This window comes from Silurus meridionalis, chromosome 3, assembly GCF_014805685.1.
Source record: "Silurus meridionalis isolate SWU-2019-XX chromosome 3, ASM1480568v1, whole genome shotgun sequence".
NCBI classification, from domain to species: domain Eukaryota; kingdom Metazoa; phylum Chordata; class Actinopteri; order Siluriformes; family Siluridae; genus Silurus; species Silurus meridionalis.
Window position 1 is genome coordinate 5466652 of NC_060886.1, and position 14980 is coordinate 5481631.

Genomic DNA, 14980 nt, shown 5'->3' on the forward strand with positions numbered 1-14980 from the left:
AATATATTAGGAAGATTAATGGATAGTGTTCAGAATAATGTGCCTTAAGTTTACTCTTAAAAGGAGTAATATATTTTAGGTAAACAGTGAATTAAGTGTAATATTGGATAATGTCACGATTATGTGTTTTGGAGCACTGTTTTCATTTTTTTTGCAAGTTAAGCATATCATGATTTTTTCTGTCTCCACCAACAAGCATCAATGTGTTACAAGCTAATATATTTGTAAGACAATATATAATGAGTTGTATTATTAAAAGTATTTACTCTTGGTAAGAGCTATTATTGACTCTAGAATTATAGGCTGTTGATATAGATTTTACTTACCAGCAATGACCTTTGTTCTAGCAGTTATTGATGGCTCACTGGGTTCCCCAATACCAGCTTTGTTCTCAGCAGTTACTCTAAATTGATACTCTACTCCTTCTGTGAGACCCTGCACTTCAAATTGAAGATCAGGTACAGTCTTCTTTGAAGCTTTCGTCCACTTTACACCCTTTCTTTCCTTTTTCTCAACTATGTAACCTGTGATATCACTGCCTCCATCATCAGCTGGTCTCTTCCATTTAATTGTAGCAGTACTGCCTCCAATATTTTCCACATCTGGTCTTCCTGGAGGGCCTGGGGGACCTATAAGGAACAGAGGTTTGTTTTAGACAGATTATGCTTAAGAGATGGAATGTACATTGTTTATTATTAGCTAACAGTTTTGCTTACCATAATTATCCACCATTTTAACAGGTTCTGAATATGAAAAATCACCAACTCCAGTATTGTTGACAGCTGCTACTCGGAATGCGTATTCATTTCCTTGGATTAGTTTATTTGCAACAAAATGGCAGTCAATAACTTTTTCGGCAAGAATGGTCCATAGTAGACGGCTTGTCTCCCTCTTTTCTATAAGGTAATACTGAATTGGAGATCCGCCATCTTCACTAGGTGGTGCCCAGGCCAAAGTAACCTTTTCAGATGATATGCCACTTGTTTCAATCAGTCCTGGAGCCCCAGGAACATCCAACACTGTTACTTTGACATTCTCTTCTTTGACCCCGAATGGATTGCTTGCTGTAATAGTATACTCCCCGGACTCCTTTCTGCTTGCATATTTGATAGATAGAGTTGAGGATGAAGGAGTAGTTTCAATCTGGCATATATCTGATGGCTTGAAATACTTTCCTCCTTTAGACCACACTGAACTTGGGGCAGGTTTGCCTAAAATACTTGTTGCTGTAATTACTATTGTGTCTCCAGCTCTGACTATAAGCCCTTCCTTCACCAAGGGGTCAATAATAATGGATGGTGCCACTGTGGATAATGAAAGAAAAGTATTATAAATAGGTATTTTATTGAAATACAAATAAGCATTTGTAAAAAAAAAAAAAAAAAAAAACTAAAAAAAAAAAGATTTACCATATTCATCCATGCATACAAGAGTATCTGTTTGTTCAGATGGTGGACTTATTGCTCCAGCTGCATTCTTGGCTCTGATTCTGAATTCATACTTGCAACCCTCCTGCAAGTTGTCCACAGTATATGCACACTCCACAACATTTACAGGGTTGGCTTTGACCCAGACCTTGGCAGGAAGGTCACGTCTCTCAACAATGTAACCTGTAAGCCTGTGTCCACCATCATATTGAGGTTCGGTCCATTGAAGTGTTACTGTACTTTTTGTGATGCTAATAACATCAGGTTTACCAGGAGCATCTAAAACAGGTCAAGCAGTTTACAAATATTGTAGTATACTGTGAAATTAAATGAAGTAGAAATTGCCATTATTAATAGGCTTTACTTACCAATAGGATCCAAGGCAACCATTGGCTCAGTTGGAGGACTAGGCTTACCAACACCAGCTAGATTTATAGCCATAACTCTAAACTCATATTCCAGGCCCTCAGTTAAACCTTTTACTTTAAAGTCTTTCATTTTCAAAGGTGCTGGGTTAGCTCTTTTCCATAACATGCTGTTTCTTTCCTTGAATTCCACATGATAACCTGAAAAACACAAATTATACTGATCATGACATGATGACATGATATGACTGATCATATACAGAGTTTTCATTTTACTTCTTTGAAATTTTTAAGTCTGAAATGTTTTAATCACCTGTAATTGGTGAACCACCCGTTTTTCGTGGATCAGACCAAGCCAAGGTTGCAGAGTCATGACGCATACTCAAGATTTGTGGAGCAGATGGAGCATCAGGGACATCTAATGGAAATATAAATGTTAAATTATATATCTATATATATGTTTATTGTGGTATTGTGGTATGATATTGGGATTTTTTCAAATAATGCTAAATGCTCTTACTGAATGGATGCTTGGCAACCATAGCTTCAGATTTAAGACCTTCTCCAACTCCATATTTGTTTTCTGCTGAAACTCTAAAGATATATTGTGTTCCTTCATGGAGACCAGCCACTCTATAGCTGTTTGTTTCCACTGCAGAGGAAACAGTTACCCACATATTGGTAATGGAATCACGCTTCTCTAAAATGTAGTTGGTAACCTCTGATCCACCATCGTCTTTAGGAGCACCCCATTTTAAGGTAGCTCCATCAGCTGTTACTTCCTTAAACTTGATTGGTCCTGTGCAAATTCCTGGTTTGCCAACAACTCTTACAAAGATAGCGGATTCTTTGGATCCCGCAGTGTTACGAAGAGAAATGGTATATTTTCCAGCATCACTTCTCTGGCAGTCTCGAATAAAGAGAGTTGTATTAACAGCAGTGGATTCCACACAAACTCTTCCGGTGTCAGTCAAATTTTCATCTTCACCCTTTTTCCATGAGACTGTTGGAACAGGTTTGCCAATAATGGGGATCTTAAGGCGCACAGTGCTTCCCTCTTTTGCGATGTAGTTCAAGTTTGGCAAATCTCGTAAATCACAGCTAGGAGGAACTACACAAAGAAATAGAAAATGTTTAAGACAATAAACAAAGGGTAAATAAGCATACTATTTCTATATTAGCCATACTTTATATACTCTTACCAATAAGATCCTTTGCCACAATAGAGAGCTCCTTCACTGGACCATCACCTGAATCATTGGTTGCCAATACCCTGTATTTGTATTCCTTGCCTTCAACAAGATCTTTACCACTATATTGCATGCTCTTGGATCTTAGAAGCTCTTTCCATTTGTTTTCACCATTAAGAACTTCAAGCACATATGCAATTATTCGACTACCACCATCACTAATTGGCTTCTTCCAAGACAGAGTGCATGAATCTTTAGTTACTAGTAAAGCTTTGAAGTCCATAACAGGTCCAGGTTGTTCTAGAAAAAAAAAAAAAAGATTTAAAAGTCCTTATGGTACATATTAATGGCAATATGTTGTGATATGTATATGAAAGTATTAACAATCTATTTAAAAAACGTGTTCACTCACCAGTGGCTCTGACAGCATCTGCTGTTTCACCAGGCTCACCAGTACCATACTTGTTCTGGGCCTTGACTCTAATGTAGTAAGATCTTCCAGGCTCCAGGTCCTCAATCTTGAAAAATCTTTTGTCACAGCTGGAAACCATGGACCATGCTTTTCTCTCTGCATCACGTTTTTCTACGATGTAACCTGTAATTTCACTTCCACCATCTATTAAAGGTTCATCCCACGTGATAGATGTACTGTCCTTTGTTGTCTCTTTCACCATCAGGTTTAATGGTGGGCCTGGGGTATCTGTTAAATTACATAGAAATGGCAGTGAAGAATCTCTTTTTTTATTTTCTTGTACATTTCTTTATGTATTTTTTCTACTGTAATGCATGAACTTACCTATAACCTTAACAACAATTGTGTACATCTTCATGCCACCGACATTATCAAGATTGAGAATGTATTTTCCTGCATCGTATCTATTAACTCTTTCGACAAAAACTGTTGTGTCAGTGTCTGTCACTTTTATAACAAGTCCCTGTCTGTCCTTTATGTTGGTGCTCATCTTGGCCCATGTGACCTTTGGAACAGGGTGGCCTTTAATTTTGGCATGAAGTTTCATTGAAACACCAGCCTGAAGCACCAATGTATCCTTCAAAATTGCGTCAAGTTCAGCCTCAGGTGCAACTGGAATTAAATGAAAACAAAGTTATAGTATCTATACTATGTATAGTGTAAAATAACCTCAATGCTATTAATAAATCAATTTCAAGTCTTAAATTCATACCAAAGACTTCCTTTGCAACATGTTTATCCGGAACTTCACATGGCTGACCAAAGCCAACTTTGTTCACAGCACTGACACGTAGTTGATATTCTGCTTTCTCCAAGAGTCCAGTGACAACAAAGTGTGTGTCCTGCAAGTTCTTTGGGACATTGCAGCGAATCCAGTCTTTTGTATCTGCTCTCTTGCATTCAACTAGATATCCCAAAATATCACTTCCACCATCATTGGCAGGTTTCGTCCAAGATAAGCTAATAGTGCTGTTACTTGTGCCTGTAACCTTTGGTGAAATTGGAGGCCCAGGAGGATCTGTCAGTGACAGAATTAAAAATTAAAATCAATAAATAAATACATTCAAATGTGAAAAATATGCGACAATAACATTGTATATTGACTTACGAATAGGATCAACTGCAGCAGCAGCATTGGATGGGTCACTGGGCTTTCCTTGACCAGCTCTGTTAACTGCAGCAACTCTAAATTCATATTGAGCCCCTTCTGAGAAACCTCTAACTTCAAGTGTTCGTTCAGTTAATGGCTTCCTATTCACTTTGGTCCAGTTAATTTCTTTGATCTCACGCTTCTCGACAATATATCCAAGAATGGTAGAGTTGCCATCTTCAGAAGGTTCCTTCCAGCTTACAGTCATTTTCTCTTTGGTGATATTAGTAATGATTGGTGGATCACATTGTCCAGGAACAGCTGTTAATAGCAGCAAAATAACAGTGTAAATCCACATGACATTCCAAAACAATGGTCAGAATCAGAATACTTGATCGATCCCATAGGGAAATTGTTGGGTTGCAGTTGTTCACAGTGAAATTTAAGTGAACAATTAAAGTTAAATAAAAATAAGAAAATGTGAATAAATATACATAGTATCTTATATAATTAAGTGAAATGAAATGTGTAGCAGCAGTGAAACAAATGGCAGGAAGTCAGACTACAATGACAGTTCATTCCATCTTTCTATCTATCTATCTGTCTGTCTGTCTGTCTGTCTGTCTGTCTGCCTGCCTGTCTGTCTGTCTGTCTGTCTGTCTGTCTGTCTCTGTCTGTCTGTCAATACGTCAAAATGAAAGAGAGATATCTTACTGAAAGGGTCTTTAGCAACAACAGGATCCGAGAGGATGGCATCGCCGACTCCAAGTCGGTTTTCAGCTCGTACACGGAACTGGTATTCATGTCCCTTAATCAGCCTTTCCACGGAAAACTCGGTTGCATCGCGAGCGATTTTAGCAGATACCTGGGCCCAATTAGCCCGGCTCAACTCACGCTTATCCACAATGTATTTTGTAATCGGTGAACCACCATCTGCAAGTGGAGGTGTCCAGCTCAATTTTACACGATCGGAAAGGACCTCTTCTAACTTGATGGAGGCTGGTGGGCCAGGTACATCTGCATAATGGAAAGTAAATGCCAAATGAAATGTCATTAATATTAATATAACATTTCGTTAGGAGGTCATGTAATGAAATCAATTAACCCATTCAATAAACATATTTCATATCACATGTTATTTTTTCAGGCTGGCAAGGGGGTGCAGAGTTTTAATAGAGAATACAGACCTAGAACTGTGAGCTGTATGTCTGCTGTCTTAGAGCCACTTGCATTTTCAGCGAGAATGGTATACAACCCGGTGTGGAGTTTTGTGACTGCAGGGAGGTTTAGACAAAATAGGTGTCTCTTTTGTGTCATCTTCATGTCCTTATCCATGCTCAAGACATTTCCATCCTTGCTCCATGTAACCTTTGGCATCGGTTTGCCATAAACTTCAGCTTCAAGGCAGATGTCTGACCCGGCTTTCTGTGGCACCATCTTCTTCATCTGTATTGCTAGTTCTATTCTTGGAGGAACTGTGAAGAGTAAAATGGATAAGGAATATAAAAATGTATTACTGTACTCAGACCTGAAAAATACATTGTAGAAAGTAACAAAAACCAAATCGAAAGAAACCCACCATTCTCTGCTGACACCAGAATAGGATCACTGACTTCAGATGGCCTGCTAAGGTTAATGGCTGTTTTTGCAATAACCCTAAATTGATACTGGGCACCCTCATCTAATCCAGATACAGTGTATTCTTCCCGAGGTACGTTCTGACTGCTTGTGTTGCATCGCACCCATTTGTCTCCAGGAACCTTCAAGGCTTCAACATAGTATCCAATGATCTTGCTTCCACCATCGTGCTTTGGTTTAGCCCAAACCAGTGTGACTTTATTTTTGGTTACATCAAGTACCTCTGGTTTACCTGGAGCATCTGTATTGGTATTGTTGAAAGCATTTTTTAGAATAACGTAACACATTAATTACAATAATTACAATAAAATAATAAAATTAGCAAACGATTTTTGTGGACCTACCCACTGGTGTTCTTGCAGTGAAAAATTCAGTCTTTGCACTTGGTTTGCCCTGTCCTGCGCGGTTAATAGCAGATACTCTGAACGTGTATTCCAAACCTTCAATTAGACCAGCACAAGGATATTCAGTCGTTCGTACAACTGAATCATTCGCCTTAACCCACAAGAGACTATTCCTCTCTTTTCGCTCAATGTAATATCCAGTAACTGGACTGCCACCATCTGACTCAGGCTGTGACCAAGCCACAAACATGCAGTCCTTGTTAATTTTCGTGATGCGACAGTTCAAAGGTTCTCCAGGAACATCTGTAAAAAAAAATGCACAGTTGGCATGATGTTTGCTTTGCTAACAATTATAATAATCACAAACAATGATCTTGCTTTCGACTTACCAAATGGGAATTTAGCTACCATCCTCTCAGATGTAATGGGCTCAGAAATTCCAAAACGGTTCTCTGCACGAACACGGAACATGTATTCCTTTCCAGGAACAAGTTTTCCAAGTCGACAACCCGTCTTGCCACAGCTAGAAACAGCAGTAACCCAATCCCCTCTGCTCACATCACATTTCTCAACCATGTAGTTAGTGATATTGCTACCACCATCTTCAAGTGGTTTGTCCCAAGACAGTGTGCAGGCATCTGAGTCAATGTCACTAATTTCAAACGGTGGCTGAGGTGGTCCAGGAATATCTGCAAAAAACATTATCTTGTTAGTTTCTGTTCATTGTTTGAATGCAGAAAAGCACAGAAGTAGCACTAAGCAATCATGAAACTGATTCTACAAAATAGATTGTATAAATAATAAATGAAATAACATATAGTGTAACATACACTGCACTACTGTATATTCCACCCATCTTTATTCTGTATACCATATTTTCCGGAATATAAGCCGCTATTTTTTTTTCCCCATGATTTGAACGCTGCGGCTTAAACAATGAAGTTCTAATTTATGGATTTTTCCTGGGTTTTTCCCAAGCTTCATGCCAAAAAACTGAGCCCCATAACATTAGACCAATGAAATTGACGGACGGGTTCAGGTGAACCAATGAAACTGTTTATATTAAATCAGATGAGCTCCCACTGAATCGGGCCGCACCACATCATAAATATGGATGAGGTTCCTCTGACGTTTGACCTGCCGCTCACTCGGACTGTCTACAGGAAATGTGAATCATTCGTCACCCTGAAAACAACCAGGCATGAAATAACGCACTTCACCTGTGTTCTGAGCTGCACAGCATCGGGAGAAAAGCTTCACCGATGGTGATTTTTAAACGCACGACGATACCAAAAGATGAACTCTCCAAAGAAATAGTTGTGAAAGGAAGGAGGAAGACAGTAAACAATGACTTTCTTGGTAGGCTACTGTTTAGATACAAGCTGTGTAACAAGCATCTTTCGTTAAAGCCTGTGTAAAGTTCATTAGTTTCAATGAAGGCACATGTGGCTTATAGACAGGTGCGGCTTATTTATGTTCAAAATAAAAATCTTTGTCAATTTCAGTGGGTGCGGCTTATATTTGGGTGCGCTTAATAGTCCAAAAATTACGGTATAATGTGTCATACAACATTCATACTTAACTACATTATGTCATTTGAGCATGTTATCTCACGACGTAAATGCACAATATTTGCACAGTATATTGTATTATACTATATATACATATATTATTACCTACTGCACCGTTTGTGCATTATTCACCCTCGCCCATGTACAAACCCATACCATTATTTATCATACCCTTATTTATCACACCCCTATTTATTTATTGTGAATAGGCCACTTATGTACTTCTGGTTAGATGCTAACTGCATTTAATTGGCTCTGTACATGTACCATGCACAATGACAGTAAAGTTTAATCTAATTTAATCTAATCTAATACAGTTACCTACTTATAGTGAACATAACTATATATTGCCATTCAGAGTTTAACACCTTGAAAACACCTTGCACCTGGACTTTCTCTTTATAGACTTACTTTTTCTTGTTTTGCGCAATTCTTTTTTTTTTTTTTTTTTTTGCTCAACTGCACAACTGACACTTTAACACTTGGCTAGCACAGCACATGGACAATTAGCAACAATCACACTGGGATACTTTAAATCTGGTCTACTGTCAATATCTATGTCATATACATACTCATCCCTTCCTGCCTAATTATTGTATTTATATATTATAATGTATTATATAAATTATAAATACATTGTATACTTTACCTTTAATGACAATTTTCAACTCTTGTTCCACCTTTCCTGTGCTGTTTTCTGCCACAAGGCTATATTGACCACTATCTGTCCTTGAGACATCTTTGATGATGAGAACACACATGTTCTGGGATTTGTGTACTGCCAGGCGGCTTGAGGAGACCACGTTATCTTCTCCTCGCTTCCACTGACACACAGGTGCTGGTTTGCCCGATACCAGAGCCTCAACTCTTACTTTTGCCCCTGCTTTTGCAGTGACAAGCTCCGGCATGACAACCTTGGGTTCCACTAGAAAACAAACATCAATTTTGTTAATACAGTCAATTCTATCTGCCCAATTGCTTTAGATTAATGTTGAATACAACAACTTACACATTTGTTCTTTAATCTCATATGCTTCTTTGGTTTCAGTGGGAATACTAGCACCCATGGCATTGCGTGCAGCTACTCTGAAGCGATATTTCCTTCCCTCCTTCAGGCCCGCAACAGAGATAAATAGATCTTTAACAGTGGTATATGGTGTCCATTCTTTCTTTTCCTCCTTTACTTCCTCCTCCTTCACTACTGGTGGTGGTGGTGGGGGCGCAGGCTCAGCACCAGGCTCCACCGCAGTTTCAGCTACCACTGGTTCCCTAATTTTGGGCTCAGGAATCTCAAGGTATTCAATAATGTAGCCATCAATCTTAGCTCCACCATCCCTCATTGGCTTCACCCAGCCCACCTTAGCACTGTTTTTAGTAATCTCCAAAACGTCAACTTTTTGTGGTGGGTCAGGTTTACCTAAGAGCAACAAATAATTAAAAAACAATTCTAGCCATCCTTATAACTTTCAAAATGTTTTAATTTACATGATACTTACTGATAGGGTCAGAAGCAAGATATGATCTCTGTGTGGCATTTGGAACCCCTGGACCATACTCATTCACTGCTGTAACTCTGAAATTATATTCAGTTCCTGGTACAAGATTGCTGACTTGAAAGGTTGTTTTCTCAATATTAGATTTAACTGTTGCCCAAGTCTTGCGATCGATTTCACGCTTTTCAACAATATAATGAGTTACTTGACTGCCACCATCATTTTCAGGTGGGGACCATGACAGGTTGCAAGATACTGTTGTGATGTCTGTGGCCTCCAGACCAACAACTGGTCCAGGTGTGTCTGAAAAAACATTAGAAAAAAACCTTGGTGAAATCTCATTCAAAATAAAACAAGTGTTAACGTTATGGAAGAACGTTTTTGTTCAACTTACCAAGTACTTTAACATTTATAAATACAGCTTTTTCCCCCGCTGAGCTTGTTACAGTCAGTGAGTATTTGCCTGAGTCATCACGGGTGGTATCAGGGATGACAAGGAATGTCATTGTGTCAATGAGGTCCACATGACCCTTCTTGACCACGTTATCGAGTCCCATTCTTCTCCACTGCACCCTAGGAGGTGGGCGTCCCCTGACAGTTGCAACTATTCTTATTGGGCAGCCAGCTCTAACAGTAAGACCTTTCTTAAGCTCAGCATCCAAAGAAACTTCAGGGGCCTCTGTTTGAGAGAATAACATACACACACACACACAAACATACATATGAGTTACAAGTTACATATATAAATCTATTTAAATAGGAATGGCTGGTGATAGTTCAAACTATCTCACCAAATATCTCTCGTGGAGAAACAAGTCCCTCAAGATTAGTTGGTTGGCTTAAACCAATCTGGTTTTGCGCAGAAACACGGAATTCATATAAAAGTGTCTCATCCAGGCTTGTGACTGTGAACTCTGTTCCACTTAACTGGGCAGCAACGTTGCACCTCTTCCATCCTTCATCTCCCTTCTTGCCTGTACCCTTGGCTCGGAGCTCAACTACATACCCAATGAGTGGAGCACCTCCAAAATGTGTAGGCTTTGTCCATCCAAGAGTAATTGATGTCTTTGTACTATCAGTCACCTTTAAGTTTTCAACAGGACCAGGAGGCCCTACAATACAAGAACAGGTATTAAATCAAGAATTTATTTTTACAATAAGTGTACAAGTAGATATGTAGGTAAATATTATAGTGAACTGAACATACCAACAGGATCTTTTGCAGTATATGTTCTGGATGGTTTGCTTGCATCACCTACTCCAATCTCGTTCTCAGCCTTTACTCGAAATTGGTATTCATGATTAGGCAACAATCCTGTTACAGTCAAACATGTATCGCTAATAAGAGATTTAGTAACCGGTGTCCATCTAATTCCATGTTCTTCTTTCTTTTCGAGAATATAACCAGTGATGGGTTTTCCACCATCATTATCAGGAGAGCACCATACAACTGTCATTTCATCTTTTGCAACTTTGGTCACTTCAGGTGCATCCGGTGCACCAGGTCTGCTGAACTGGGTCCTTGCAATAATAGACTCGGTTTGTACAGAAGGTCCAGTGCCCATCTTGTTCTCTGCCCTTACCCTAAAGATGTACTCATTTCCTTCGGTTAAATGAGTTACATTTGCAGTTGTTTTTATAACAGCAGAAGAATAAATTGACCAGACACCTCTCTTTGTCTCACATTTTTCAATGATGTAGTTATAAATTTCACATCCACCATCATCCTCGGGGACTTCCCAGTCCAACTTGCATCTGTCCACAGTGATGCCTGACACCTTGAGATTTCTAATAGGTCCAGGTCGGTCTAAAACGTTTACTTTAGCTACAGCAGTACAGCTTCCAGCAGCATTAGTTGCAGTGACAGTATATTTTCCAGTATCTGATCGCTTGGAATTTGTAAGCAGGAATTTAGAGAAGTTAGTGCCAGTTTCAACCTGTAGTCGAGGACTTCGATTGATGTCTCCAGTGTCACCTTCTTTAGCCCATTTGACATCTGGATGTGGTTTGCCTTTAACCTCAGCCTCAATTGGAATAGAATCTCCGGCTTTAACTACCAAAGCACCAGCCAACTTGACATGTATCTCAGGAACTGCAAGTTCCTCCTTAACAAGAACTTCAGCTGTAGTCACCCAGTTGCTCTCTCCTCCTTCATTCTTTGTTTGTACTCTAAACTGATATATTTGGTTTTCTATGCATCTGTCAGCCATAAAATATGTCTCTTTAATAGCCCCTTTGTGAAGTCGTTCCCATTCTTCAGCTTCTTTCGGTTTCTTTTCCACATGATAGGCGAGGTTGCGGCTTCCACCATCGTATTCTGGCTTCTTCCATTTCAGAAAGACGAAGGTTTTTCCGATTTCACTAATATGGAAATTCTCTGGCTCACCAGGTTTCCCAACTGGGTCCACAGCAAGGACTGCAGTTTTTGTTTCTGTGGGTGGCCCTGCACCAATTTTGTTCTCGGCGCTAACACGGAACAGGTATTCACAGTTCTCAACAAGTGGAGCCTTAATAACACGTTTGGTGCAATCGGATGAAATAATCGTCCATCCCCTTTGACTAGGTTGACGGCTCTCAATTATGTAATTTGTAATTTCAGTGCCACCATTGTCTTCTGGATTTTCCCAAGACACCATGCAGGAATCCTTGGTCGCATATGAAACCTTCAGGTTCTGGCAAGCTCCAGGAATGTCAAGAACATTAACAACGATTGTAGCATTTGCTGAACCACTGCTGTTTTTGGCATGAATTGCATATTTTCCATAATCTCCTCTGACAGCATCCTGAATGACGAGTTCAACATGTGGAAAGTTGTTAATCAACTCTGTACGCTTGTCTCTGCCTAAAGCTCTCGCATCCTTAGTCCATGTGATTTCAGGATCGGGTCTGCCTTTCACTCGGGTGACAAGGCTAATGATCTGTCCTGCCCGAACTGTTACAAGGTCGCGGCAAGCAACATCGACAGTAACCTCTGGAGGAACAAGAATGTCTTTGGCAAGTACCGTCTCTGTTAGCTCTCGTGGCTCTCCATCTCCAACTTTGTTAGATGCTCTGATACGGAATCTGTACTCTGTGCCTTCAACAAGTCCTGGGACTCTAAATGCACATGGCTTGATGAGGTCTTTGTTGATTCTGTCCCACTGAGCAGATCCGGATTTCTGGCATTCAATAACATAGCCTAAAACAGGGCTACCACCATCTCTGTTAGGTTTGATCCACACTAAATCTGCATATGACTTGCTCCAGTCCTTCAGTCTTATGTTACTTGGCGGTCCTGGAGGAGCAATTGGGCGTGTGGCTTTCATGTGGTCTGAAGGATAGGAAGGTTCACTTACACCAGCAACATTTTCAGCAAATATGCGGAATTCATAGACGTTTCCCTCAAAGAGACCAGAGACCCTATAGCGAAGATCCAAGACTGGTATTTTATTCACACGAATCCATTTACCGGTCATCTCCCTGCGTTCCACAATGTAGCCACTAACTGGACTTCCACCATCAGTTTCTGGTGCCGTCCATGACAACGTCACGGCATTTTCTGTGATATCAGCACATGTTGGTGGTCCTGGAGGACCTGGTGGATTAAACATATGCCTGGCAACAGTTGGAGGAGTTTCAAGAGCAGCACCAATGCCAATCTTGTTCTCAGCACGAATGCGCACAATATATTCACGGCCCTTCTCTAAACGCGGCACCTTAGCTTTGGTGCTGGTACTTCCAGAACTCACAACAGACCATGGCTCCCATGTCTTCTTCACATCCTTCTTTTCAACAATGTAGTTCATCAACGGTGTGCCACCATCATCCTGAGGTGGACGCCATTGGATAGTCATGTGATCAGGAGTGACATCAAGGATATTGACAGGTCCAAGCGGAGGACCGGGAAGATCAAGAACTGTTACGTGAAGAGCAACTGACTTGCTTCCAGCAGGATTCGAAACAGTGAGTATATATTCTCCGCTGTCAATCCTTGCAGAATCGGCAATGTTTAGAACTGTTGAAGTTCCGTCGATATCAATCTTGTATTTGCCCTCTGTTTTCAGCTCGTTGCCATCACTTAGCCATTTGGGTGTTGGAATTGGTATTCCTTTCATTACTGCAGGAAGCACGATTGTGGTTCCAGCCTTTACAGTAAGCCCCTCAATGAGCTTCACGTCCACTTCAATAGATGGTGCCACTGGAAAAAAAAAATATATTGGTAAATACGAGTGGTGGACAAAGTACACAAAACCATGTACTTGAGTAAAGGTTGAGATACACAAGGTAAAATATTACTCCAGTTAAAGTGTCCCTTTACACTTTCACTTGAGTAAAAGTACAAAAGTTTTTCTCTTTAAATGTACTTTAAAATGAATGATTTATTACGGCTATAATGTTCCTATTTTCATCACAAGACTCTTTACTTAATCAACTTATTTTATGTGAAAAAACTCTAATGTTTCTCGAGCACAACAGTCTATTAATAGAATTATATTAATGAGGCAAACACTGATTGTTAGAGGAGTATCTTCCATCATTTATTCCTCTCCATATGTTCTGCTTGCTGTTGAACTGAAGCTGAAATGTATGTTGGTGATAAGTAGATACGACCAACCTCCAAAACAAGTTCAAAATAGAGTGTGTGCTCGAACCTGATTGGTGGCTTGCTGTGTAGTGACGTTAAAGTGAAAGTCTCCCCAAATGGAAATACTTCATTAAAGTATAGATATGTGAAAAAAGCTACTTTAGTACATTATCAAATTATATTTACTTTGTTACTGTCCACCATAGTTAAATACCTGGTAACAAAATGTTTTATAAAAGTCAAATGTTTTTTTTTTTTCAAATACAAGGAAAATTAAACATTTCCACCTCTGACTGTGTTGAATGAAAAACATCTTTACACAATGTTGTAACTGTATTGATTTATGTATTAAGCATACTACTTAAAATATTCTAAAAGTATAGTTATGTTATCAGATTAAAATCACAAAATATCACATAAATCTTACAAGTCTTCTCCTGGCAAGTGATCGGTACACTGGTATCTGGTCGGCTAATTCCAATTGCATTTTGGGATTTTACACGGAATCGGTAGGTCTTTCCTTCTACAAGTCCAGTGACATGACAGGCAGGGTCGCTGACAGTTTTGAAGGTGACCCAATCAGTAGTTCCTTCTTCTTGATGTTCAACAATAAATCCAGTGATTTCACTTCCACCAGTGCGATCAGGCCACTCCCATTGTAGCCATACTTCTGTTTTTTCTGCATCAGTGTGGTGCAAATTCTTGGGAGGCCCAGGAGGATCTGGAGACAAGAAAAGATACTGAGTTTTGTGCTAAATGCATAATTTAATGCTTACATTTCCTCAATGGTTTTGTTTTAAATGTTTTAAATGGTAACATGGATGAG

General features: G+C 39.6%; 1 protein-coding gene across 4 annotated transcripts in view; it reads right to left on the reverse strand.

Moving 5' to 3' along the window:
- Nucleotides 1-14980, reverse strand: part of ttn.1 (titin, tandem duplicate 1) — a 150123-nt gene that overhangs the window by 42615 nt on the left and 92528 nt on the right. For all 4 annotated transcript variants that reach the window (XM_046845792.1, XM_046845791.1, XM_046845790.1 and 1 more), the window contains 23 exons: nucleotides 14582-14875; nucleotides 10798-13767; nucleotides 10382-10702; nucleotides 9985-10269; nucleotides 9594-9893; nucleotides 9107-9514; nucleotides 8747-9022; nucleotides 6916-7215; nucleotides 6527-6829; nucleotides 6124-6423; nucleotides 5732-6019; nucleotides 5259-5561; nucleotides 4563-4865; nucleotides 4167-4472; nucleotides 3779-4066; nucleotides 3395-3682; nucleotides 2995-3282; nucleotides 2313-2903; nucleotides 2106-2210; nucleotides 1796-1993; nucleotides 1410-1706; nucleotides 717-1304; nucleotides 327-629 (listed from right to left, as the gene is read on the reverse strand). In XM_046845792.1, coding sequence (XP_046701748.1) covers nucleotides 327-629; nucleotides 717-1304; nucleotides 1410-1706; nucleotides 1796-1993; nucleotides 2106-2210; nucleotides 2313-2903; nucleotides 2995-3282; nucleotides 3395-3682; nucleotides 3779-4066; nucleotides 4167-4472; nucleotides 4563-4865; nucleotides 5259-5561; nucleotides 5732-6019; nucleotides 6124-6423; nucleotides 6527-6829; nucleotides 6916-7215; nucleotides 8747-9022; nucleotides 9107-9514; nucleotides 9594-9893; nucleotides 9985-10269; nucleotides 10382-10702; nucleotides 10798-13767; nucleotides 14582-14875 — 9903 coding nt within the window. The remainder of the gene's footprint in view (nucleotides 1-326; nucleotides 630-716; nucleotides 1305-1409; nucleotides 1707-1795; nucleotides 1994-2105; nucleotides 2211-2312; nucleotides 2904-2994; nucleotides 3283-3394; nucleotides 3683-3778; nucleotides 4067-4166; nucleotides 4473-4562; nucleotides 4866-5258; nucleotides 5562-5731; nucleotides 6020-6123; nucleotides 6424-6526; nucleotides 6830-6915; nucleotides 7216-8746; nucleotides 9023-9106; nucleotides 9515-9593; nucleotides 9894-9984; nucleotides 10270-10381; nucleotides 10703-10797; nucleotides 13768-14581; nucleotides 14876-14980) is intronic.